Raw genomic sequence first — 27674 nt, 5'->3', positions numbered from 1 at the left:
CTGTCCCCTCTCTTGTTTTCTAATACACGTTGACTGACTCTTGTCCTTCTATTGTATGAGGTGTGATGGGGAGGATGAGATGCATCTTGTGAGAGACTCTAGAGGTCAGCATCTAGAGCACAGTGTCTCATCTTCCGTATAAATGTACACGTTCTGCACATGAGACGGCCATGATGATATCTGGCAGGTAGACCTTGCACAGTGTGACTCACGGCGTGGCATGACAGATTAGCAGCTGTTCAGTTTATCCAGTACAGAGCCATGTGGGTTTGTTCACGGTCACTACTGAAACATTCTTGTTCATTGTCAAACTATGTGAACTGCGTAGGTAAAATTATACCATACTTGAAGTGCTAGTTAAATTTCCTATTTAAAATGAACTCTAGGCTGGGCATGGTGGCGCACGCCTTTGATCCCAGCACTTGAGAGGCAGAGGCAGGGGGATCTCTGAGTTCAAGTCCAGCCTGGTCTACAGAGTGAGTTCCAGGACAGCCAGGGCTACACAGAGAGACCCTGTCTTGTAAAACCAAAAAAAAAAAAAAAAGAGAGAGAGAGAGAGAGAGAGAGAGATCTGACTCTAAGTTGTGACTTGCTTCCAACTAATGTACAAAGACATCGGTGCTGGCAACAGAAGGTGCTGAGAAATGAGTTTCTTTTTTTCTGTAACTGGAAGCCCATGAGACTTGTCTCTTTTTGCATCTTTCCTCATATCTTGGGTAGGTGACTAAGAAACCCTGGGTAAGCATATAGATTCATTTGGTATGCTCTTTTAGAGTACAACATTGTAGATTCTAGAAATGACAAAAATTGAAGAGAAAATTATTTTATTTGGGTAAGTAAAATTGTCCATGAATGAATTGATTGAGTTTTTGGTGTGTCCTCTTTTGCTCCATTATTAAACAATACAGAGCAAAACACAATTGCAGAAAAAACGTTCCCTGAAGTGTTGGTTCTAAGGATAGTCGTCAGTTAGTTAGAAGCTTTGCTGAAGGTTCCTGATCACACAGCTATGACGTATTCCAAAGACTGTATTAGCCTGTCTCACTGCTTCAAATGGTTAAATGTATATACAGATCATGTAATAGAAGAGAACTGAACATCGAGAACCTCGCAGTGCTTGCTTTATGGCCCGTTGAATGGAATGGGGTCCAGTGTGTGAGCCTGAGTACCATCCCTCCCTCTGCTTCACTACCTGCTAACATCTCAGTGGGTAGCAAGGTTGGCAGTGCCTATCGAAAAGCAGTTAGACGTTAAATCCACCCATGTCTGAAGATAATAGACGACCATGGCAAATCCCTGTGAATTGTCTGTTGTTTAAAGATCAATTAAAGAGAATCAATCGCAACTATTTTATTGAGAGCTGATTATATTTGTCTTTGTATCTAAATAGTGTACATACATGCTAGAAATTCCATGTTTGTACATACTGCATATGACAAAAGCGTGTTTCAGGAACAGCCTTCTTCATGGTATTATTTACATTATAACTGATATATCCTCAATTCTAAAAGAAAATGCCTTTATATGTTAAAATGGTACTAGAACTTACTATTTTACCAGTGTGTAGTATGCATCTTAGTAAAACTTTTCTGGCTCTTTGCTTGCCCAGTGTGACTTGTCAGTAAACTTAGACTGCTCATGAGTGCGGAGAATATTTCAAAGCACAAGTGAATCCTGGGTAGCATCAAAGCCTGTCTCCTGGAGCTCATCACGGGCACAGGAGAAGAGACTGTTGTGTGTCCCCGCACAGGTCTTTGTCATCTGTGCTCACTGCTCACTCGCCTCCGTTCCCTTCAACCCTCCTCAGGGTAACACAAGAGCAGGCTCTCTCTCTCTCTCCCCACTTCTCCCTTCTCTGGTCGATGTGAACTCAGCAGGTATCTGGAGAGTTTGCACCATAACTTCACAGTTCTGTTATACATGGGAACTGAAATATTTTTCAGAAGAAATTTAGAGATGTATTATTTTCATTTTCAGAATCACCAAATAGGGCTTTTTTTTTTCCAGAAACCACAGTTATATATCCTGATGTGTTTTGTTTCTAATTTAACTTACACCCATTATTTCCAAGTCATGGGCATGTGCAGACATCTCTATTCCATGAACACAAAACAAATAAACAAAAAACTTAGTTATAAGATACAAAGCCAGCCTTTTTGAGCCTGGGATGGAGCTTAGTGGTAAGAAACATGCCAGTCAGTTCATGTGAGAGCCCCTGGTTGGAGTCCTGGAGCAGACACAAAACAAGCGAGCGCTCTCCATGCCGCTAGCATACCAACTTCCCAAAGATCAGAGTTCAGACTACAACCCAAAGCCTCTTGACTTTTCCAGTCCTAAAATGAATTAGATCATGTGTTGATAATTATATGTATCAGTTAATTTACTGTTTTGGTACATGAGAATTTTAACTCTGAAAGTTAATTTTCTCTAATTTTTAAAATAAGTATTTTGCAAATTCTGTATGATACAATACTTAGAAAGTCGTAAAGTGCTATTTCCAGAAATGCATAAGCGGCGTTCTCTCAAAACTACCGTTTATTATTGATGTTCCTCATTGTCCGCATATTAAAATGGCAGAACAGAATGGCAAGCGCCATCTTGGTTTGTGCTGGGCCATAGGTGTTGTCCTGTAGAGAAAACAAGACAGTGTAATGCACACCGTAAGTATCAGGTCCCTGCTGTGCACGCCGGGTCTCTGCTTTGCCCTATTTGGGGATTTGATAGGAACATTTGTTGTTGTTTGTGTGAGACAGAGTCCTTGCCCTATAGCCTAGCCTTGCCTAGAAATCACAGTGTAGCCCAGGCTGGTCTTGAACATACACTGTAGTGCACCCATCTCAGCCTTCGACAAACTGGGATTGCAGACCCCATCATGCCTAGCGTGATTCTGGCTGTATTCCAGCCACTCTTTGTTTCTAAAGTAGTGGCTGATGCAACAGCTCATCTCCCCCAGCATCTTACTGTTCTGTGGCCTGTCACCCTGCTCTCTCCTCCATTGAGCCACGCAGGGAAATGCCAGGATTCTGCTGAACAAAAGATATAGTAAAGGGATCTTGTGTAATCCAATTGTATTCTCATTTTTTACATAAAAATAAGAATATATCATTTTTAAATGTTTACAGTTATTTGTTTCTAAACCATCAAAAATTTGTTTAAAAACAGAAGCCCTTGTTAGTGAATTTGTGGGAGGAGTGTGTAAACAGGACATACTCTTAAGTGACTCATCTTTGGTTAACAAATTTAACAATATAAACCACAGCTCTACAAATACAGCTATTATTAACTACCATATAAACATCTGCTTCTGTTTGACTTTATTTTAATGTAAAATTTAAATCAGACATTCAGTTTAATTTTTGTTATAAGTTCACAGCTAGTTTTTAAAGTAGTTTGTATTGTAATTAGTGTTTTGTTCCTTTTGGGTTTTATGGGTTTGTAGATCCTGTCTGTACCTGTTAGTCTGTGGTTTCTCCGCTGCTCTCTGCTGGTGGAGAGACCACAGATCTAATGCACACAGCCTGTACCTGGAACTGCCTTTTCCCACAACCAGTTCTCAGGTTGACTATCCTCAGCTCGAGCTCCAGCTTCCATTAACCCCACTCACGGCTTAGTCAGTCACTAGGTTGTCATCAGTTGATAGCTTGTACACAACCTCAGTATGTTTTCTGAGCATTGTGGTGACTGGGTATGATGGTGTCAGAGTGGGCCCTATGTAGAGCAATCGTTGAGGCCTTTAGAAATGGAGACACCAGTAGCCCCCTGGGCTGTCACACTGAGGGATGCACGTGTCCTTACAACAGTTGCTCACACAAGGATATCTGTGTTTCATATAGCCACATGGGATGTGTCTTCTTTATGCAATATACGCATTCTTACCAGACACTGTCTATTTTCTTTTCTTTTTTCCAGTGAAAGAGTTTCTAGCCAAAGCCAAAGAAGACTTTCTGAGGAAATGGGAGAACCCTCCCCCGGTAAGGAAGCTGTATGCTTTTCTGCAATTGGAAGTGAATTCATGATTCTTGTTTAACTTGTTGCTACTTCGCAAATTTTAGTTTTTAAGTGTTAATAGTAAACATATGATATGGTGGAAATTCCACCATAATGCTGTGCTATAATTCATTAATTTATAATTTTATGGATACCTACATCGGAGAAGCAGCCATCTTCTCATAGAATCCCTCAAGGGGGGAGTTTGGTTGTTTCATTTCTTGGCACAGCCTGGGAATTGAACACAGGGCCTCGTATACCAGACAAAATTTCCACCACCAAGCTATATGCTAAGACTGTTGTGTTGATACTAATTCCAAATTGCTATAATATAAGGTAAATACTTCCTGAAATATTTTTAGTTCTACTATTTGTCACATGAAACATTAAAAAGGCGGCAAGGAGGGCATTCTTTTCCGCTATGAAGAAAAGCAGTGATCAGACATGAAGAGATGGCTTCTTGTACACTGTTTGTTCGAGCTACTTGACTGTGACTGCATTAGCCAGTGCAATCCTCCTGTGTCAGGAAAACCAACAACTAACCACACGTTAATTCAATCAGAATTATAAGGATTTTTATTTTTGATAATAATTTCCCTAAATGTGAAATGAACATACAGTGCAAACACATTTATAAGTAAAATATAATATTGTTTTCCTTCTGTAATGATTCAGTAAGATGTCTCTTCAAAGCAGCATTTGTGTTACTGTGGAGATTAAATGACTGCAGTGGACACTGCACATAGAAGAGCCGTGTCACATCAGACTTAGCTCAGGCTAAGGCTGCAGATTGAGCCTCGGAAACACTCTCTGAGATTTTCCTGGGTGTTTTCATAACGAAGCCTAGTGAACAGATGGGTCAGCAATTACTACTTGTTGCTAGCACATAATTTGTTCCTAGCAATTTAGTTTTGTTGTAGCAGCAACAAATTGAATAGATTGATGCCTCTAATTTTTTGCTTCTGTGTACTAGTCAAAGCCAAACAAAGATGTTTGCTTAACAAAGCATCTATTCAACTAGGAGAAGAATCTGATTATTGTTCTGAGACTCTGGCTTCGGGTCTTTGTGCAATGAAGACATTTCTTCCCTTCCTGTTTTAGGTAATGCTGGATTCTCACAATCAAGGAGAAAGTCTGGGACCATACACTGGTCTGAGACCATTACCTAGTTCTATGACTCTTACCAAGCCCTAAGGCTGTTAGCTAGTTTTACAGCTGCTACCTAGTTCTATGACTAGTGCTTACTTCTGCAGCTGATGTCTGGTTGTTTGACTTTCATCTAGTACTATGGGTATTGTCTAGTTATGCAGACACAATACCACTTTTCGTGGAGGCATGAAACTTATCTCTCAGTTTTCATTTGTACAGTTATTTACAGATATTCTTTGACCACACATGTTATTTGACTATAGGTTTATAATTTTTTTTTATTTTGTTTTGGTTTTTTTTGGTTTTTTCGAGACAGGGTTTCTCTGTATAGCCCTGGCTGTCCTGGAGCTTACTTTGTAGACCAGGCAGGCCTCGAACTCAGAAATCCGCCTGCCTCTGCCTCCCGAGTGCTGGGATTAAAGGAGTGCGCCACCATGCCCGGCGGGTTTATAATTCTTAAAATGTACTAGTAATTCATTAGCTGTGTTAGGGGCTCACATTGGAAGTGAAATATGACCATTAATATTTTATCCAAGGCTCTTATTTCCTTCATTTTTATACTCCACTTTACAGAGTTTTCTTTATTATTGGACTTTTATTAATCAAAGGAGAATATAGAATTAATGGCCTGAAATTTAAAGAGTATATATGCATTGTTTCTACATGGATAGTTACAAATTAAATTGTTTACCCTGATTATAGAACACTGAAGTGATAATAATTGTAGTCTTATGGGAATTTCTAATTTAAAACCTTATTATATTTTTTAATACTTGTATAGAGTAATGCTGGGCTTGAGGATTTTGAGAGGAAGAAAACCCTCGGGACGGGTTCCTTTGGAAGAGTCATGTTGGTGAAGCATAAAGCCACTGAGCAGTACTACGCCATGAAGATCTTAGACAAGCAGAAGGTTGGTGACCCCGTGGCCTACCCCCTTCACTTTAAAATCCAGTCAGTGAGAATGCCTGCCACTGACACCTTCAAATGATACTTGAGGTTGCTGTTTGCGATTGTATTATTTATTATGACTTTGTTATGAAGTAGTTATGTGGGATTTAGTGTCTGAGAACATGTCATTTCTATAATTCTCAATAGATAACACATGATTCATATGTGCACGAACAGTATGGGATCCATATGTGCAGAACAAGTACCCCTCACGCTGCACTTGCAGACCAGCTATTAACGGAAGCTCCTGACTTTAGTTCATGCTCCTCCATTGCAGTTTAAAGCTGCCTTACTGACGTGCCTGGGTTTGATCAATTTAAAATGTCAGTCAAATTGTGGAAAAGCTGTAAAACCTATATTGTACGTAAAAGAACTTCTCGTTGTTTCTGAGCCAGTATAATAATCAGGTTGTCTGAGGCACCTAGGACTTACGAACCTTAACTAGTAAGCGTTGTCTTGTCATCACGTAACAACTTAGGCAAAAGCAGAGGAATACTGGTGCGTGTTCTTAGTGCTTGCCTTAGACAGACTGGCTTCTGGGCCGACAGGGATCCTACTAGAAAACTGTTAGCAGAAGAGTGGGGATAGCCAAGGGACAGACATGTAACTGACCTGTGGGAATGTGTGCCAGGGAACAGATGTGGAGTAACTTTGTCCTCTAGTAATAGAAAGAAGCTCTGCTTCTGACTCTACATTACCTAAGAACCATACCATATTTTAAGAAATAAGAAATAGATTTTAAAGGCTGGTTTGTTTAATGGCCCAGTGTTTAATGCTTAACAAATATAGAATTATTGTGGTTCATACTAAGATTTCAAAATCTGTTGTGTATTTTACATTTTGATTAGCCATATTTTATGTTAAATAACTACACATGTTGGGCACCATAGCATCAGACTGTCCCAACCTTCATTTTAATTGAAACTAGATTAATCTCTCACATGAAAAACAAATACTGGCTTACATCTCTGTGGAATTAATGGTAATGATACACACATCATTGTCAGCTGCCCTCAGTCACACATATTCGAACTGTTCTTCTTAAACAGTGGTTTCACTAACTCACTTCCTGACTATTCTAACCCCACACTTCAGATGTTCCTAATCTGTCTTCTCACTGTCTTCCTGCATGTCTCTGCCAAGGGTCACCAAGCTAGTAACCAAATCACCAACTCCAGAGCCCTCTGCTTATCTTACTTGGCTTTTCTTGGAGTAGGTGACCATTGTGGCCTCTCCTCCTGACATGGTCCCATGCCAGCCCCTCGAAGTGGGCCTCTCTCCTGATCCTGTCCCTACTTCTGGGGACTTCCTAACATTTCTTTTCCTCTCTTCATTTTATTTCTCCCATGTTCTTTGAGAATTTCATTTCTCTAGGCTCTAGACTGGTGCTCTCTCTCTCTCTTTTTCTCTCTCTCTCTCTCTGTCCACCTGCCCCCCACCCTGTCTGTGTGTCTGTGTCTGTCTGTCTGTCTGTCTGTCTCTCCCTTTGCTCATGTTACCTTTTCTCCTTATATATTCTTATCCAACAACCTCAACCCTTTCTCGGGGGCTTTGTTCCTAAGCTGTACAGTCTGAGTGCGCATGCGCTTCCCCGGCTGTTTACTTCCTGTCTCTATTCTGATGATGAGGTTGTGGATCTCAAAGGGTTACCAGCTCACCTGCTCACACTGGGAACAAAAAACAAGAGGCTTCAGCTTCAGCTTTTATTTATAAACTTGTCATTATAGTGTGTATTAAATACTGTCAGAATAGCTTCTAATATGTTATCTTTCTTAAAGAATTCATAAAATGCTTTATTTCAAAGAAAAGGTAATGATATTTACCATGCTCATTTTTAAAATATTTGGAAAGACATATTTAGCTTCTCCTTTTCGTCCTTTAGAACCTGTGAAGTAATTACTAAGGTGGCTGCCTCACCTCGTGGATAAGTCATGGGCATGGGCATGGGAGTTTGCAGAAAAGTAACTGCAAGTTGATGTCATTTCTGTTACTGCAATACACTGTGTCTTGGCATAAATCACTGTGAAAACTTTTATATTTGGATTTTTGTTTATTTAATTTGCTTGAGATAAGTAATAAAATAACAAGCTATAATAACCCTTTTTGTCAGTAAGATCATAAAAATCATTCAGTTAGCTATGCTTAGCTTCTCTGGCCTTAGAGTCCATGGGATTAAAATCAGTACAGAAATTGAGGCAGTCACATTACTTCTTTCTACAGTGCGTCAGATACTGCTAGCATACACACACACACACACACACACAGGAGCACAGGCAAGCATATGTACACATGTGCAAATATTCACACATGTCTGCATATATACACACATGTAACAAGCATGTGCCAGTTGTATCAGTAAGTCTTCACAGTTGCATGTGGTATTGTTGTCCCTTTTCTAAGCTAACCACTGCGCGACATTATTTCCCAGTGTCTGACAGCTAGTAAGGTAGACTAGGATGCTGGCCGAGGTTTATCCGATTTCATGCCGTACTCCTCTTCATTGTCTCTTTAAAATGTACTTTATCTCCAAGAGTCTTCCTTGTTTGATGCCCAGTCAATGTCAGCTAGTTTTTTTATAGCAACACCATGATTTGCAAGCTCTAGACTTCTTTCTTGTATTTCCTTCCTCTCTGACACAGATTTTTTACTCTACCATAGCATTTCTTTGACTCATCTGAAAGCCTGTGACATTTATTAAGTTTATTAAGTCCGAGTTGAGCTCTAGCTTCCCCTACTTCCTAGCCTGTCATAATTGTCTCCCAAACTACACAGGAGTCTCTCACCTCATGCCGTCATACGTGCTCTCTGTGGCTACTTCTCTGATTGAAAGGATACACGATTTTCTGAGGGGAAGGGGATGCTGTGTGGCCCATATATGAATTTTGAAGCTAATATAGGAACTTTATCTAAAGTTTTCTCTGACACGTTCTTTACCACGTTTTCAGAAGCACCGTCTATCCTTAAGCATCCATCGCTAAAAGAAATCATCATTCTTGCTTGTCTCCGCGTGTTTTCCCTCCTGGGACTGGTTCTAGGGGTAACCTGAACCCAGCTTTTCTTCCAGCTCTCCTGATAACTAGCTTTTAAAGTCATCTCAGCTCTTATTGTTTTTTTTAAATAAGTTGTAGTAACAGCTGACTTTTTTTTTGAGCTTTACTGTGTGTCAGGCAGTAAATTAACCACGTGACTTGTGTCATATACCATGACATTTTAAAGCATCATAATTTTAGAAATGAAGATTCTGTCCTCAGCCTCAAGTAAGCAGTTTCTCTGCTGACAGCTTATGAAATCATGGCTGTCATTTGCCGGCCGCTCATGGATTGCTATTTACAGGTAAATCCTCTGCAGCATGAAGGCAGACACTTCTTAACCTGTCCCTTCAGTGTCATTGTTGATGGTGTATATATAGTAGATAAGCACAATTGAAAGTCAATTCAGTTTAAGTAGCTAATTATTTAAACTTTTACATTAAAAAGTGGCTAAGCATATATGCCTTACCAGTTTATATATTTTGAATTAATGTCTATCTTAATCATATTATATCTCATGTGAATATAGTTGACTTCTTTGATCTTTAATTTTCTGCTACTTACTGAGATAATGATTTGATCATGTTGTTAGCAGCAAATATTTTTCAAATAGTACCTTTTAAAGTAATGGGTCTGCTTTTTGTTCCTATTTAACCCTTGTTTTTAACTTGATTTACAGTTGACTGTGTTTTGTTTTGTTTTGTTTTGGGACGGTATCTCACTACATAGCCTAAACTAGCCTTGAATTTATGGTACTCTTCCTGAGTCTTCCTCCCGTGTGTTGGGATAGTAGACACACTTCAGCACAGCTGGAGCATACCTGCCCAGAAGATAGAGGCTGGGACTCTGCTAGGCTGCAAACTTGACTCTTACCACCCTGGTTGTTACTATTTTCTTTATTGAGGTCTAGTAATCCTGTTCATCCGTTGTGATTATTACATGCAAGATATTTTTCTTTGAAATGATAACAACATTTAAATTTGTTGAAATACACTGACGTCTGTGTCTTCCCCTTGCAGGTTGTTAAGCTGAAGCAAATAGAGCACACTCTGAATGAGAAGAGAATCCTGCAGGCCGTGGAGTTCCCGTTCCTTGTGCGGCTGGAGTACTCTTTTAAGGTCAGTTGCCCCATTAGGAAATACCTAATGAAGGTATTTCCACCCAGATATGCTTTTGGCACGTGAAACAGTAGGAGAAGCCTGGTGAAATGATAAAACTAGAGAGTGGACGTGAGCAAACACTCTAAGCCCTGGATTGTGTGTGATCAGCCCGTTGTGCTTGTGAGCTGGGGCAACGTTGAGGGAGTCCTGCTTCTTTCTGGATCAGTGATGCACGGGTGGACATCTTCCTAGTCAGTCTTATGCTCATTCAAATGAAGATGCTACGCATGTTCTGCAGAGCGTAAACCCTTCCTGTGACGGCCTGGAGATTTTCCTTCGTGTACTGATTTGTACTCTGGGCTTTTGTGGCTTTATTGTTGCTGTTGCTTTGCTAACCAGGAGAACGACCTCTGTGCCACTGTTGCTAAGTCAGCTAAAGTGGAGGTGGATCCTTCAAATCCGCGCTGCCCTGGTTCTGTGGAGTGACGCTTCTCAGGACTGCTGAGCACAGGCGGCACCTTGCTCCTGCCTAGTCCTTAACATAGACAGCCATCCAGCTTTCAAACAGAAAATGTCAATAGTCTTATTAGCTTTTCCAAATTGTTTTCAATGTTATTATTTCTTTGCATATGCTGTGCTAGTATGTCATTGTTGTAATATTTCATTATTCTGAATTAAATGTCCCCTTCAAGAAGAGGAACAGCAAAAGTCTCAGGTTTCTTTGTGGCTGGAATACTAAGGGGGTCGAGATGAGTGTGGAAAACTAGAGCACTTTTTATTTCGTGTCTCTCCCACTCATTTCTATTGATCTGTTAAATGGATTTTGACTTTGCCCTTTCTAATTGAACATGCTGTCATCTTAAAATGTTTTATAATTGGTACTTGTTATTTGTTCATAGGATAATTCTAATTTATACATGGTTATGGAATACGTCCCTGGGGGAGAGATGTTCTCACATCTGAGAAGAATTGGAAGGTTCAGGTAACGCACGCGCGCGCGCACGTCCTCCTCCTGAGTCTTCCCATGCTTGCATTTACTTTAAGCCAAAACACATCTGAGTCAATTAACTCATTTTATCCATAGGAAGTACTAGGTGAGCACAGCAATAGGAAGCTATGACAGATATGAGCTTTACATTTCAAATGAGAGCACCATGAAACTAATTTAAATATTCTTCCACTGGTAAGTAGTGTGACCTGATTTGAAGAATTTCTAAAAATAAAAAATTTAAATTTAAAAAACCAACATGTTTTGAAAAAAAATAATAGTATTTGAGATATATAACAACACATGCTATGTGACTCCTAATAATACTTAGTGGGCATTTATAACAAATTTGATTGAGCGAATATGAGGAAGAAGACATAAAAGTAATAGTGATCATGGTGATGGATGAGGTTGTGTTATAAAGTCTTTTTAGACTTATATTAAAGCTTTTCTCATGTGGAGTTCCTTAAATGTATATACAAATTGCATACACAATTATATTTACATATATAATTAGTAATGTGCCAAGTTTTTACTAACATGCTTCAATTTTTATCTATGTACAAGGTTCATAGCGACAACTGTTAATTAGTAATCATTTATAAAATGTATCTTAAGATTAAGACCAGAATAAGTTTCACTCAGTATTCAGAATTCAGTTAAACGGAAGTGTGAGTTTCCGTGGACTGATGACTGACTCATAGATCGTAGAGTTGTGTCATCACAAGAGAATAACACAGAAGCAGCCATTTGTTATGTGAGCTGCCTGAGCCTAAGCCAAGATGCATTCATTGACCTTTAGTGCAAGGGAAACCTAGTGCATGGAGACTGTAGTGAAATGTGGCTTCTCTTTGACATTGATGATCTTCTTTTACGTCCTGTCTTCACCTCTTTCCAATCACCCTGTCTGTGGTTCTGCTCCGTTCTTTGTTCTGTGACTCTAAGGAAGCCCTATATACTTAAAGTATTGCAACCATGCCCTTGTCCCTGTTGTCCTTCTGTGCTTACACTGAAATGCCACGCCCAAACCTGTCCTTTTCTGTAAGCCCTTGTCTCTTTCCTGTGAGGCTGCCCCACCTGCAGCCGTAAGAAAAGCAAGCTGACTAGAATGATCCCTGAGCTCTCATTTGCTGTATGTGAACCCTAAGCACTGCATTTTCTTACAAGGGGACTTAAGTAATGGCTCAGTGTGACTTTTATCAGTCTAGTCAGTCATTTGAGTCTTGACTTAGACTGGTTCTTCACTTAAAGCTGCTTTAATGCATTGCATTTAGAATATGTTCTTGCATTTCAACATTTTGATTACTGGATTGGTACATTCTCTGTATTTCTTCACACAAGCATTAGGTTGAATAAACAAATAAAGGCGACACCAAGCAGACCTCATAGTTACAGATGAGGAGAGAAGATATAATGGGGTCTTCCAGATCAAATTCTCAGGGCTTCATGCCCCAAACCAGGGAGGAGTCCCCCAATATCTACTCCAGAGCCCCCCTCATTCTTTATTTTCTTGTTGGGACCTGGCTGAAACTGGAGAGGCAATGTAAAATACCTCTGCTTGTTCCAAAAATTAGCCAGTTTTTCTTGGGCACCTGAAGTGAGTGTGGCAAGGAAGGACCTGTGGGCTATGCTGATGGGCACAAAGAGCAGCAGGTGTCCACGTCCTCTTAGGTATCTCTGATTCTGCTGCCATCCCTTGAAATTCTATCAGTAATTGAGGTTGTTTATTAAAGACACAAGTCTGAAAATCATAAAAAATTATCAGACAGATTAGCAAACACTCAATGAATGTTTTTGAAAATTAACTACAAATTCCAATTAGAAATTTGGTATACCATTTTCAAATAATTCTAAGGTTATAGCATGAAAATTGCACTAATGTCAGAGTTTCTAGATATATGACTTAGGTACAGATTGTGTCTATGTGACTATAAACGTGCCCGGTTGGAGATTAGGAAACTTGAGTGACAAGATTGCCTGTATAGTTCTAGATGGGATTGTGTGTGTTCTTACCAGGATTTTATATGATGCCGAGTGTGTGCCAGTCAGTGAATAGGGGACAGTGTTGATCTTCAGATGAATGCAGCTAAGCAGTTCTGTATAATGAAACTCCTTAAACCCCTGAGCTGTGGTAGGAAAGTGAGTGGAGCCTGGGACCTGGGAACTGCGGTGGGGGCTCTTCTAGACCATCCTCTCAAGGGCAGCTGTATTTACAATGGCATCACCAGCTCCCAGTTTGGGCAATGATAACTTGCAATAAGATGTGTTATTTGAAGGCAATAGATGTTTGGAAAATGACAAATTTTTCACCAATATTTGAATAAGGAAACCCTCTCCCCAAATGCATCCACTCCGTTTGCATTTAGTGTATAATCCACGAGCGAGCATTCTTCACCCGTTTCTACAGGAAACTGCTTTCTCTTTTCCAGTGAGCCCCACGCCCGTTTCTATGCAGCCCAGATTGTGCTAACATTTGAGTACCTTCATTCCCTCGACCTCATCTACAGAGATCTCAAGCCGGAAAACCTCTTAATTGACCACCAGGGTTACATCCAGGTAGGATTGGATCCCATGGCATGGATGCATTTGGCAGACACTGAAATAGCTTCACACATCTTGCCTCAACTGTCAGTGTTTGATGGGTGGGTTGGTTGGTTGGCTGGTTGGTCGTTTGGTTTGGTTTGAAGGAGAAAGTTGGTTCTATCTAAAAGGCTTGAAGTGAGCTGACAGCTCTGCCTTTACAGGTGTGTACATCACTCATGAAGGAGGGGAGGGGCCTGTTTGTATCCCCTAGAATCAGTGGCTGTGAGCTAAGCTTAGGCTCCTGCCAAAAGAAACAGTGTGGCTAACTGTGTGAGTAGTCGTGGGTGCCGGAAATCCTGTCTGTGTAGCTCTAGTCTCTCAGTCTGAAAACCCCAATCAAAACTGGTCCAGTCGGAAATCCGTTTGTATATTGACGTCTCACCCTAAGTGGAGAATTGCTCAGGTGACTTCATGGGACAGTGTGATCAGAGTCAGGCGCCCTGATGAGAGTGTTTGCAGTTCCTCCAGGCTGTGACCGTGCATCGTCTACAGAACATGAATTCTGTGGCTGCCTCCTCACCAGGATCTCGATGCTCATTTGGAATTATTAAAAAAAAAAAAACTGGAAAAATCCAAACTTTGAAGCACTCTTGGTACCTAATACTTTGGATAAGCAATAGTCAATCTGTGTTGCCTCTTTTAATACTAATATTAACCATGTGAATTATAAATACTCCTAATCTCAAAGTTAATGTGTCTCAGTCATGGCCAGGTACATAGTCAGGAATGGAAGAATTAGAATTTTAACCCAGAAAGTCTAGCAATGTTTACCACTCAAATTCGTGACTGGCTGGGACCTAACTGCAGACACAGCAGTTAATGGGTATCTTTTCTCTAGTTCCTTTAATAGCTTGAGGCCACGGCTTTCTAGGGCTTACCTGTCAGAAGTGTGTCCGCAGAGGATGACCCATGTCACGGGCAGAGCCAGGCAGGACTTTGGGGTGTCTCACCAGCACTTACTGTGTACTGGGCCTCTACCTTTGCTCCTCCTGTTCACTTGTGAGGTGCATAGGTCTGTGTCCTGCCACACGAGAGTTGTTTTTGTTTTGAGAAGAGATGGGGTTTCATGAATTACTGTTAATCGTGTGGACTTTTTTTTCATGTATATTATTTTAATCCTGAATTCTTAACTTTGGATTTGAGTACAGGACCTCTGTACTCTGTGAGTGAGTTTTCACATTCCTGTTTCCCTTCATAGGTCACAGATTTCGGGTTCGCCAAAAGAGTCAAGGGCAGGACATGGACATTGTGTGGCACCCCAGAGTACCTGGCCCCGGAGATCATCCTCAGCAAGGTACTGGGTATGACTGGCACACACAGGCAGAAGCTTGAAGTCCTTTAAGTTATAAGGGGGAGTGGGTGGGTAGGGGATTGGGGGGGTGGGTATGGGGGACCTTTGGGATAGCATTGAAAATGTAAACGAGGAAAATACCTAATTAAAAAAAAAAGTTATAAATCCAAACCTGCTGGGGCAGTCTGCCTAGCGCTGGTCACACATCTCTAAGTTGTGTTAGTTTTGACTCTGAGTCCTGATGAAGCAGAGTAATGACTCAACCCTCAGTGCAGCCCAGGCAGTCCTGGTTCTTCCAGCCAGGAAGGGTCCCAGTGCAGAGGGCTTGTTCCAGGCCCTTCCCAGATGCTGAGCTAGAGACAAGGTGGGTCAGCTGACAGCTCTTCCTTTCTTTCAAACTCACCACCTAAGCGAAGGGATGTCTGAAACATCTTAACAACAAGGTGAGCTTTGTCATTCCGTTGTAATCTGCAGTTGGCACAGACCAATGCTGCATGAATGGATTCTGTATTGAGAATGTGTTGACTTTTACACATTGCTCAGCGTGTGCTTTTTAGTGAGCTTGATAGAGCACGTGGCAAACGGAGCAGGTCAGCGCCTCTGACTGGTCTTCCTCACAGTGTACTCTGTAAGCATGCCTTTCCCTGGGTACACTGCTCACGCAGCCTATGCAGGAGGTGAAACATGGAGACAAGCAAGTAGCAAACTTCACATGTACTTGGACACTACTGCTGATTAGAGGCCACAGTAAATTTTAAGTTTTCAGAAAATATGGAAATAGATGTGACTATGTCAAGTGTTTCTGCCTTCCAGACCCCAGAATGTAGGCTGTTCGGAAGTTGGTTCCATCTTTTGCTATTCCAATAATCCTATTTTGTTTTAGAATTTCTGACTTCCCTAGCTAGACTGTTGCACACCTAATGCATAGGGCTGTGGCCTAGGTTGGGCCTCGAGCGGCACTTTGCTCTAATTCCCTTTCTGCTGTCAGTGTTATTCTCAGTGATTTTTAGGACTCAGATTTAACAGTTCTTCCCAATAACACATTCCAATATCTGGAAATTCTTTGCTTCATTTAATTAAACTTGCCCTGATAGGTTTTATTCATTTATCATATTCTGTTCTACACAGTTGCTAAAAACTGCTACAGTCATGTTCATACATTTCCAGATCATTTTGAAATCACTGGTGTCTTAGTGTTCGCTGATGTTGCTCTATCCCAGGGTTACAATAAGGCGGTGGACTGGTGGGCACTGGGCGTGCTGATCTATGAGATGGCTGCTGGCTACCCTCCATTCTTTGCTGACCAGCCAATTCAGATCTATGAGAAGATTGTCTCTGGAAAGGTAAGTCTCATTACTTCTTCCCCCGGAGCTCTGCGTGAAGTTAAAGCTGCAGATTCGAGCCATATCGTGATGTCAGGTCACTGCCCCAAGCAGCCGGGAGGTAGAGACTCTGTATCGATGCTCCTCTAGACTAAAGAGCTCCTGTGCAACCAGGTCAGCAGGGTCAGAAGAAGGAGCCAGCTACCTGTGAGTGCAGTCGCTCTCAGTATTCCTGTAAACCAGACCTAACCTCACGTGAAGTTATACTTAGAGTTTTAGGAGCTGTCTTTATATAACTGCTCTAAAAATAGATGTCTTATTTGAATTACATCAAAATTAAAAGTCAAAATAACTTGGATGGGCCTTTTCAAAGAAGAATTCACAGAATTGAGTTCAACAGAATTGAGTATGTTTAATGGGATTATAATTGGTGCTGATTTTTAGCAAGTAGGAAATAATGACCCTTGATCATTTGTGGACTGAGCATGTAACACTCTCCAAAATTACTCCATAAACTTTTCTTTTGCACTTTTAGTCTCTAATTTTTCTTCCAAAAGTATTTGCTTAAAGTCATTACTTCTCACCTTAGCTCATGCTTGAGACTTTTCTGGAATTACTCCTTCCGTTTTCAGTAGAGAAGGAACGCAAGCATTGGAAGCTTTGGGAGTTGAGAGATAGCTCTGCAGGAAAGGGCCCTGAGTTCACAGACAGAAGAAGGCACTCATGTGCCCTCCCCCCACAGAAAGAAGGCCATGTAATTAACTTCTGGATTCACAGGAGGAGGCACCCTGCTTAGCACTTACCCCACACCCCTCACTCACCCTTTTGTTTTTATTGAAGAATGGACCTGTGGCTCTAACTAATATCGCCCTGGGGTGCATACATTTACCGTTTTTTGGTTATTGTTGTATTTTATGACCCTCGTAGGCAGAGATAAAGCTGATCAGCATGGAAGTAAAGTCTCCATTTCTTTCTAACCAACCGGATCCACACTCGGCATTTTGGAAAGCTGAGCCTAGCATCAATGAGTTTAAATTTTACAATGTTAAATATTCACAAGGTACCATGAATATCCAATAACGTAGTAATTTATCCTTTATGCTAGGATCCAAATTTAAATTAATTGCAGCCACAATGAGACTGCTAGGAAAGACTCAGTAGACTGTCTATCCAGCAATTGGGGGTTACTGCTCTACATAGCATTGTCATTTCCAAATCTCACAGTGTGTATGCTCTCTATGAGAGTTAGGAGAATTTTTTCCTGGTATTTTATTACATTTTCTTGAGATGCCTTCATGCCAGAATAGAATTTACAAATTAGTGGGCTTACCATCGACATTAACCTTAACTTTGTCACAGGTAAAAAGCAAATACCTCTTGCAAGTAAATAAGCTGAGACTAGTGTTCAAAGAGGAACAGTGTTGACATGATGCAGGCAGTGGATTGCAGCCTTTCTTCTGAGGGACAGGAGCTCTGCTGGTCTAGTTACACTTGATCCTCTGTACCGCAGGGCTCTCAGCCATCACGGTTGTTATCTCAGTATGAAAGTCACCGTAAGATCATTTAGTATACACGAAGGGAAGCATGGTGGGAAAGCTGGTAGAGAAGGAAGTGACGCTGTTTGAAGAAGGCTGGGCAAGAGAGACTACTCACCTCACTGGACTTGCAGAGCTCCAGGGCGTGGTTCCCAGCATCCACATGGCAGCTCAGGGCCTCTGGTCACTCAAGTTCTGGGGGAATCTGATGCTAACCCTGACCTCCACAGGCTTCTGCACACAAGATACAAATAAAGTCACGCAGGTGCACACGCGTGTGCATGAAAAGAACACGTCAGTGAGTCTTTAAAAAGAAAGAATGGGAAAAGTAAATTCTATTCAGAAGAGAATAAGAGCCCAAGGTCATGAAGACGGTTGAGAAAGCTGAAATATATAAAACTATAAGAGGAGGATATTTTATTAATATAGAGTAGAAATATAGCCAGAACAGAAATTTGGAAATTATAGGAATGTTTTAAATAATTTAATGGAGGTAATTATAAAATTCCTGAACCTTTACTATACAACTTTTATTTCTTCTTCATAAAAGAAATCAAATTATAACAAAGATGCTGTGTAAACTAAATTTATGTTTACTTAGAACAGTTGCTCCAGTTAAAACAAATGCATGTGTCTTGGTATGATTGGCCTCAGTTTGACGGTCGTTCTCCCTTGGGTAATATGATTTTGGCTGTTTGTGAATTTTTTTATTTTATGTCTAATTTTAATATTTTGTATTCAATAAGTGAATATGTTCTAAATAGATAACCATGTAAAATGTAATCACACTTTTAAAATAGCATAATATATGACATCATTGTAGGATGGTTTTCATCATTTATTTGGAAGTACAGCAGATGTTCGATGCTGTCGTATTCAGCTGAAGGTTTGATCCTCTCCCCTTGTTAGTTTCTACCATTTCCCTGTCGAAGGTCACATGCCATGTTACCACCTCATCATTTTAGAATCTGTAACGATGTAACATACAAGTCATAGTCCCCAGTTCTCCCATAATGCTGTTTCAACTTCAGATCCAAGCAGAAGGCTGTCTGTCCATACTGCAAGACTGTCACTGCCTCTATTAGTACACAAAATCCAAATTGGATGTTAACTAGCTTTTAATTTTCATAGCTCATCTCATTAAAATCCAATTTTAGTCTTATATTTGGGTATTCTATATTTGTAGTTTTAATTTCAATTTGGTTGTTATGCCAGGAAAGGTGGTGTGTGCCTGTGCTCTTAACACTGGGAGAACAGGGAAGATGTTAAGGAGCCTAAGAGCAAACTGGGCTCCGTGCAGTAACAGCAGAAAGGAACAAAAGGAATAGCAGCAAGTTACTCAATACGATAATATTACATCCTAGCCTGAAACCGTGTTGTAAAATAGGTGCAATGTTAAAATTAAAAAAAAATTATTAAGTGATTAATTCACTTATATACATACATTTGAATATTGAATTGTTAAGCAATTTCTCTATTACAGTATTTTAACCCAAACTAGTATTTTTAAGTGCACAGAATGATAGATGGTCAGTCAGCTTTTATACTCTCGCCTGCCCATATTTTGCCTTTGAAAAACAGAGGAGGTGGCATTTAAATGTCAGATTATTCATGACTATTAAGATTCAGGGAAATGCAGTTAAGAGAAAGGATTTGCAATCCTGCAGTGACTGTGCCCATCCTAGCAATGCATGAACTGTGTTTCTGTATATAGTCTTTATATTTGATGCCTGTATGCCAGTAGTGTATAATCAGAGTCAAGTATGGTTTCCATGGCAACCCTATCTGGCTGTGTTGCTAATGGGAATATAAAAATCAATATTGTGTTCAAAAATGGTATGTGAGAACAGAATAATCAAGTAGCAGCTGTTACAGAAAACCTAATTCTAGAGTCTTTGACTTACGTACTGGAAAAATATCTTAGGTTTACTATATATAATGTAAATATTTGTCTGTTCTTCATGAGCAGCAAGATACCGCAGGAAATGTAGAAGTATATACGTCAATGTATACTGATCAGGGAGTTCATTAATATTTGCTGAAGGGACATTAGCATTCACATGATAGATAACTGATTAGTAGCCCAAAGGTCATTCCCTCTGCTAATGGATCCTAAAATCTCTCTCCAGGTTCAGTAACTCTGTGAGGACTCAGAAGGCCCAGCACATATTGGTAGTTGGGTTTAGATTTGTGACAGTCATGAGGTAGATAGGAGACCAGGCACAGACAGGTAGGCCACCTGTGGACCGCAGGGGTGCATTTTACTGCCTCAACATCAATTCACCGAAGCTCACACATGTGAAGTGTTACATATCAGTGCCAGCCATGGGAGACTCAGTGTTCTTACTGGCAGCTTGTCACCCATGTACCCTCTCCTTATCACACAATGCCGTCCTGGACTCTGAGAGTGACAGCTCACATTCAGACAAACCATGTGTCTGTAGATATGTGCACCAAAAGCCAACTGTACTTCAGGGCAGTTTCCTACAGTACCACTGGTACCACTCGCTCAAGGTCCTGACAAACACAGAACTTGGAAGCAAGGTTAAACCTAGGGCTTCATGCATTCTAGAAAAGCGCTCTACTAGCTGAGCCACGTCCCTGGCCCCTAAATGTTGTGTTTGTGAAATAAAAAGCAATCGTGCTGTCTTCATGAAATCCAGGCCATTTTTTGCCATTTCGTTCTGGTGACTTACTGGTCGTCAGGACTTGCTTCCAGATAGTCTCTTACTGGTCTGCTAGCAGACAGTTATAACACTGACTGCTTTGGGGGAGGGGAAGGAAGGAGGAGTGACCAGTAGCCCTGTGCACCCATCTGCAGACTTACTGTACTCCCTTAGAGACACCACAGCCATGGTACTGTATTTACAGCTGTGCTTTCCTGCCCCAGCCCTCGTTCCACTGATGGGATGCAGGCTGATTCCCTTTCCCATGAGGACCACAGGTAATGTGAATATTGACACATGTATAGAAAGCCTAGGGTATGAAAATGCTTTATCTTTGAGAATTTAATTAATGTATAACTTTTTTCCTGCTAAATAAATCCTTTATTGAGATTGCAATAGCTGATTTAGAGAAATAGTTTCTTAAAACGTAATCTAGTGTGCTGTGACCGGAAGTTAATAGAGTGCCACTTGGTGCTCTTCTATGAGGCGCTTTAACCCCAGCAAGTCTATTCGGAGCACAGAAATTTACCAGTTATATAATCTTTCCCCTGTGACAATAACTGTAGAATACTAACAAGATGCTCCCACCATTAGCCAGAAATCAATTTTATAACTTCTGATATTCTGTGAAGACAAATTTGATTCAGAATTATTTTATTGCTAGATGGGAGGAGGGTCAGTAAGACTAATTAGTGAATATAAGTTATAGATACCATGACAACATGCAATGACTTGCTTTTTAAATGTTACTTCACCTTTGAGAAATAAATTTACACATCTAAGTTTGTAGAAAATAATGGTTATTTTAAAATTGAAAAGCACGAGACTGTAATTGGTTCCAAGAGCACAAGAATCTGTCAGGCCTGTTCACCCCGAGCTGAGTGCTCCATGGATGTGCTCCATGGGATGTGTTACAAGTCACACACAGCGCTGATCCTAGAAAACATGGCTAGGGTCAGCCATTTTCTCCTATTCTATCAAAGTTTCGGCATGACTGTATTTCAGTATTTTGGAAACATTAAATTATGCTTTCCTATCATCTAGGCTTCTTCTTTGATTAAAGTGGTATCTAATGGAAACGCTTAAAGATGTGGGAAGTGCATTACTATTGGGCATAACGAAAGTTGCTTTTATAAATGTTAGGCTTTTTCATACTGTCAAGTAAAATCTGTTTCCTCCTATTATAATTGGACAGATTGAAGGGTTTTCTATAGGCCATAGACTATGTATATAATCCAAGTTGAGACTGAAAGTCAGGATATTTCTTCTGACCCGAGTGCTGTAGATGTCTGTCACCCTTGCTGCTCAGGAGATTGAGGCAGGATGCTCGCTGGACCCCAGGAGCGAGGCCATTCTGGGCAGCATCGCAGGAGCCTACCTTTGCAGTCAGGAGTTGAGAACATACAAGAAATAGCTTGAGAGCTTTTGTAGCTTGTGAGTCTGTGTCCCCCACACAGGGGAGACGGTTCGGCTGTGCTTTTGAATACACGTTTACCTGTCCACTGCCACCACTGTTACCTTACATAAGCCACTAGAGCGGCTGGTTCCTTGAAAACAAGTCCCATCCTGTCACTTCTACAAAACCCTGTGATGGAAGGCTGCAGCTACAGTCTAAGGTTACATTCCATCTCAGCATGCTTCCGGCCCTGGGTTCAGGCCCCAGAGCCAAAACCAAAGTGATAAAGGAAAAACCCTTTTCCTTGATTTCCATAGTCTTCAGAGTAAAAGTCTGCGAGGAGTGATATAAAACTCTAGGATCCACGGAGAGAAAACATATTTTCAAGTGGGGCTTACGGGTCCCGTTTTCCTTGGGCATTGCACCTGTTGACTGACTCCTAGGTGACTGCCGGTGCTTCAGCAGATAGGAGTATGCAAGGACCTCTGGGGCTATCTTGACTTGGTTCCTTTGCCAGATCCCCACTCCCCGTGGGTGATACAGCTGAGCTCTGGGGTAGCTGTAGTTTGCTGCAGAGCCTCCTTGCTGCTTCCTAGTGGCTGAGTCGTTTCCATCCCGCAGTGTAAGGTCCTCTGCTTGTCATGCTCACCCGCACTGCTGCGTGTCCTCACCAATCTCTCTGTGTTTCATCTTTCGAGATCTTCGTGTTCATTTCATAAGCTGTCTTGCTGTTTTTACAATAGAGAGTAGATAATCCTCATCTTGTAGTAATTGCTTCTAGTAGAAAAGATGAACGTTACAGAACATTTTTAAGTCTAAACTTCCAGCCTTCTCAACAGCTCTGGATACCATTTTAGTCTGTTAGTCATGATGGTGAGGCAGGGCAATGAGAAGGGTTTGTGCTGATGTTGGAACATCTGTTTGCAAATGCAGCTCTACCTCTTGGGTCTGCAGTCTTAAGCAATTTGGTCATCATACATATCAGTTGCTTTACCTGTTCCTGTAAAGTGGGCACTATAGCCTACCTGCCCCCTATTCCCCCCCCCCCCCCCGCAAAACCTGCATTTTTAATATTGTGTCTCCTGGGTATGTATTCCTAGCATTGCTATGTTATTTCCCAATAGCAAAATTCTGCTTAAAAGTTTTTGTTTCATGTCTAACTGTAATGTCCCTATGCTGGGAAAGGCAGTGTGGGTGTTTACAGCCCTTTTCAGAGTCTTCCTTGGAGGACCTCTTCTCAACATATGCTCCATGTTCCACGTGGATTACAAAGTTACATTGTACATCTCAGAAAGTGTTTGCATTGAGGCCCAAGGGCATCTCTTTTGAGAATGGGGGAGCCTCTGATAGTGTTGGGTGACTGCATGTGTGCTTTAGGCTTCTGGAGGCCACCTTGTGTTCCTTACCTAAATCATGCTCTTCCTTTAAGATGACTACAGACACTGGTATGTCATGAAAAGTGTTTGGTGGTCACCACTACCGTCTGTTTTCATAACGATCGGTCACTGAATAAAGCCTGTAAGAAATCAGAACAGAAATGTCCGGCAGCCGTGATTGTGCTTCACCTCCTGCCGTGTTCTTGCAGGTCCGGTTCCCATCACACTTCAGCTCCGATCTCAAGGACCTTCTGCGGAACCTGCTGCAGGTGGATCTGACAAAGCGATTCGGGAACCTGAAGAACGGCGTGAGTGACATAAAGACCCACAAGTGGTTTGCCACAACTGACTGGATTGCTATTTATCAGAGAAAGGTGTGGTTCTGTTCCTCGTTTAATGCCTTTGAGAAGGTGTGATTTATCATGTAGCAGAGATGCTTTCAACTTTAGCATATTTGTAATTATTTTAAGCTAATCTCTGCAGTGGCTTCCCTTGTAGATTTTTACTGTTCATACTAAATCTTGACAATACTGTGGAAATAGGATTTTAGACAGTATTCTACAGGCTTGCTTTTCAGAACTGATAAAAGCCACATTTAAAAGATAGTATATAAATGAATATAATCCAAATTCAGCACATAGCCACACAGAAATCAACTTAAGTTCTGGGACTGTTTTCTCTCATTTTAGCCTTGCTGTGGACATTTACTAAAACTGCAACTTTTCTATGGGGTTTCCCTAGAAAGATTCAAGCTTTTCACAGATCCTGCATGTCTGCCTCTCCACTCCCAGAGGCGTTCCCCATTTTGCTGACCCTCCATAGTCCACTGAGTGCTTAAGAACTCAATTATTAATTCACTGATATTTTCTCTGAAGCTAGTCCTTCCTTGCTATTCTGTATACTCTCTCTCATTTTCAAATATTTCATGAGAATAGAAACTTTACCTTCCTTGTTTTATACCCTCTCCCAGGCAACAGCCACTGGTGCTTGTGCCTGCATGTTGCTCAGTTCCTCATCGTTCTGCACATGCAACTGTCCTCCACTGTCTTACACACGTGCAACTGTCCTCCACTGTCTTACACATGTGCAGCTGTCCTCTACTGTCTTTGCACACGTGCAACTGTCCCCCACTGCCTTACACAAGTGCAACTGTCCTCCACTGTCTTACACACGTGCAACTGTCCCCCACTGTCTTACACAAGTGCAGCTGTCCTCCACTATCTTTACACACGTGCAACTGTCATCCACTGTCTTACACACGTGCAACTGTCCTCCACTGCCTTACACACATGCAACTGTCCTCCACTGTCTTTACACAAGTGCAACTGTCCCACTGTCTTTTCACACATGCAACTGTCCTCCACTGTCTTACACACATGCAACTGTCCTCCACTGTCTTACACACATGCAACTGTCCTCCACTGTCTTTACACAAGTGCAACTGTCCCACTGTCTTTACACATGTGCAACTGTCCTCCACTGTCTTTACACACGTGCAACTGTCCTCCACTGCCTTACACACATGCAACTGTCCTCCACTGTCTTTACACAAGTGCAACTGTTCCACTGTCTTTACACATGTGCATCTGTCCTCCACTGTCTTACACACGTGCAACTGTCCTCCACTGTCTTTACACAAGTGCAACTGTCCCACTGTCTTTACACATGTGCAACTGTCCTCCACTGTCTTTACACACGTGCAACTGTCCTCCACTGCCTTACACACATGCAACTGTCCTCCACTGTCTTTACACAAGTGCAACTGTTCCACTGTCTTTACACATGTGCATCTGTCCTCCACTGTCTTACACACGTGCAGCTGTCCTCCACTGTCTTACACACATGCAGCTGTCCTCCACTGTCTTACACACGTGCAGCTGTCCTCCACTGTCTTACCACGTGTGCAGCTGTCCTCCACTGTCTTACCACGTGTGCAGCTGTCCTCCACTGTCTTACCACATGTGCAGCTGTACTCCACTGTCTTACACACGTCCATCTGTTCTCCACTGTTTTACACAAGTGCAACTGTCCCACTCTGTCTTTACACACGTGCAGCTGTCCTCCACTGTCTTCCACACATGCAGTTGTCCTCCTCTTTCTTTACACATTGCAACTGTCTTCCACTGTCTTTACAAACATGCAACTGTCCTGCTCTGTCTTTACATACATGCAGCTGTCCTCCAGTCTCTTACACAAGTACAACTGTCCCCTACTGTCTTACACACATGCAACTGTCCTTCACTGTTTTTACACATATGTAACTGTCCTTCATGTGTGTCCTCCAGTTTTTATTGATTTGCTTAACATTCTTCCAAATAGTAGCTTGGACCCTGTGCTGTTTCTAGGTACTCTTCAAAGTGCTAAGTGATTAGTGAAGTCTGCCTTACTCCTCCAGCTTAGACCTCAGAGTTCAAGAACTGGAAGGCAAATCAGCCTGTTGTGCTAATCAGTTTGGGAGGAGTCTAGTGAGTGCTTTGTACCCGAGTGTCTAGATGTTCTTATCTGCTTGCTTGCTTGCTTGCTTCCCAGCAGACTCTTAAATGTTAGAAGGTCAAGCAATGTGGACCATAGGTGTAAATGCACCTTAGTGCCTCCCCGCACTACTGTAGCCCGTGATTAAATAGAGAAGGGCTGTAGCTGACCAGCAGTGCTTTGAGGAGACTAGCTGTGTTTCCCAGGGTCTCAGCGCTAGCAGCCGCAGTAACGCCAGCCACTGTGTTACTTAGCAGTAATTCCTCTACCATGGCAATAAACTGGGGAATTTGAGCAAAGATTTTGCTCCATTAACTTTCTCTCCCCTTCCCCTCTCGAATGCTAAATTAAAGATAACTCGGATGCAGTGTATATATTTGGCTTCCTCCCTCCCCACCCCCACAAAACCCACAGAGTCTGATGTTTCAGAGTCTTGCCACATTTCATAATGAACAACTACAGAGCACATTTCCTGAGGAAAAATAATTTAAAATGCCATTTTATATTGAAAACAGTTTTTCTAATTCATTAAAAGTTTACAAGATTATAAAAACAAAGTTATAAAATTTTAAAATTCATCTAATAGCATAGCAAGGCCAGAACAAAACAGTAAGTACAGTCACTGTGCCCCACAGAGTCCCAAGGCTCAGCCAAGATCAAGATTGCGCTGAGTGCCATTAGCTCAGCACTGTTCAGTAGCCACAGATAAGGACCCTGTGACTAAAACAGTCTGTCCAGCTTAGAAAACATGCTGCGCGCCTCTTCTAGATTTGCTCGAATGAAGACAGTTCCTCATTGTTAATAGAAGGGTTTTGATCAGTCTTTGAGGTTTTCCTGTTAAAAGGAGAATGCATGTTTTGTTTTATTATGTTTTCATTTTACTGATTAAAAACATGACCCCAAATAGGATAACTGCTTTAAATATCAGTGCTACCACATAGCTTCTCAGTTTGATCCCAGCTTCACCAGGTTTAAATTTCAGCACATTGCTATTTGAAAATCTTCCCCCTCTTTTTTTCTGGGTTTTGTGGGGGTCATTTGCTTGAGACAGATTCTCACTCTGTAACTCAAGTTGGTTTGGAACTACATAGGTATATTCTTAACACCCCTGCTGGGTGTCGTGGGGAATCCTCTGACCTTGGCTTCCCAGGTGCTGGGATTATAGGAAGGTACAGAACATTAAATACCATATTTCATAAAACATTCAGATTTTACAGGGCACCTGTTTAACTTGTAGCTTTGAGCATTTGGGAAAGAGGAAGGCAATTTCTACAGGAAGGAGAAAGGAGAGAGAGGGAGGGAGGGAGGGAGGGAGGGAGGGGGAGGGGAGAGGAGAGAAAGAGAAGAGGAGTGGAGGGGGAGAGACACGAGGAGAGAGACCTGGGGAGCTGTGAGCCTGAGTCAGATCAAGTGTGCATTGCAGTATGGCCTTGAGCGCACTGTGAACTATGTAAGCATAAGCTTTATTACGTTAAAGTGCCAGGGAAGGTGGAGAATTCAACAGGGATCACGGAAAGTTGAGGAAGACTAGATCAGTAGGTCCTGGTTCCTATCCGGATAACTTGGTGAGGGAACCTGGGTTGACACTAGGTGTCTTCCAGCTCCTTCCTTCCTTCTCATCCTTGCAGTCCACCTGGCTGTGACCTCAGTGGCAAGCTTCAGTCTTCCCTCACATTTGCTGCTTGGCATACATCCCCTTCAGTGCCTTACTATACACGGCAGAACACTGGGAAAGAGTCTGCTTGACACCTCTTCCTTCCTGGACTGAGAGATCTAATGTTTTTATTGTTACATTATTGTTAGCATTATTGAGTAACCTCGATTTAGCTCCT

General features: G+C 41.6%; 1 protein-coding gene across 4 annotated transcripts in view; it reads left to right on the top strand.

The window, feature by feature from the left end:
* Positions 1-27674, top strand: part of Prkacb (protein kinase, cAMP dependent, catalytic, beta) — an 83368-nt gene that overhangs the window by 51269 nt on the left and 4425 nt on the right. For all 4 annotated transcript variants that reach the window (NM_011100.4, NM_001164200.1, NM_001164199.1 and 1 more), the window contains exons 2-9: positions 3910-3971; positions 5918-6046; positions 10133-10231; positions 11113-11195; positions 13631-13757; positions 14983-15078; positions 16296-16418; positions 23580-23744. In NM_011100.4, the coding sequence (NP_035230.1) occupies positions 3910-3971; positions 5918-6046; positions 10133-10231; positions 11113-11195; positions 13631-13757; positions 14983-15078; positions 16296-16418; positions 23580-23744 (884 nt within the window). The remainder of the gene's footprint in view (positions 1-3909; positions 3972-5917; positions 6047-10132; positions 10232-11112; positions 11196-13630; positions 13758-14982; positions 15079-16295; positions 16419-23579; positions 23745-27674) is intronic.

This window comes from Mus musculus, chromosome 3 (assembly GCF_000001635.26).
Source record: "Mus musculus strain C57BL/6J chromosome 3, GRCm38.p6 C57BL/6J".
NCBI lineage: Eukaryota > Metazoa > Chordata > Mammalia > Rodentia > Muridae > Mus > Mus musculus.
The sequence above is the reverse complement of the archived record's forward strand: the minus strand, read 5'-3'. Positions and strand labels throughout refer to the sequence as shown.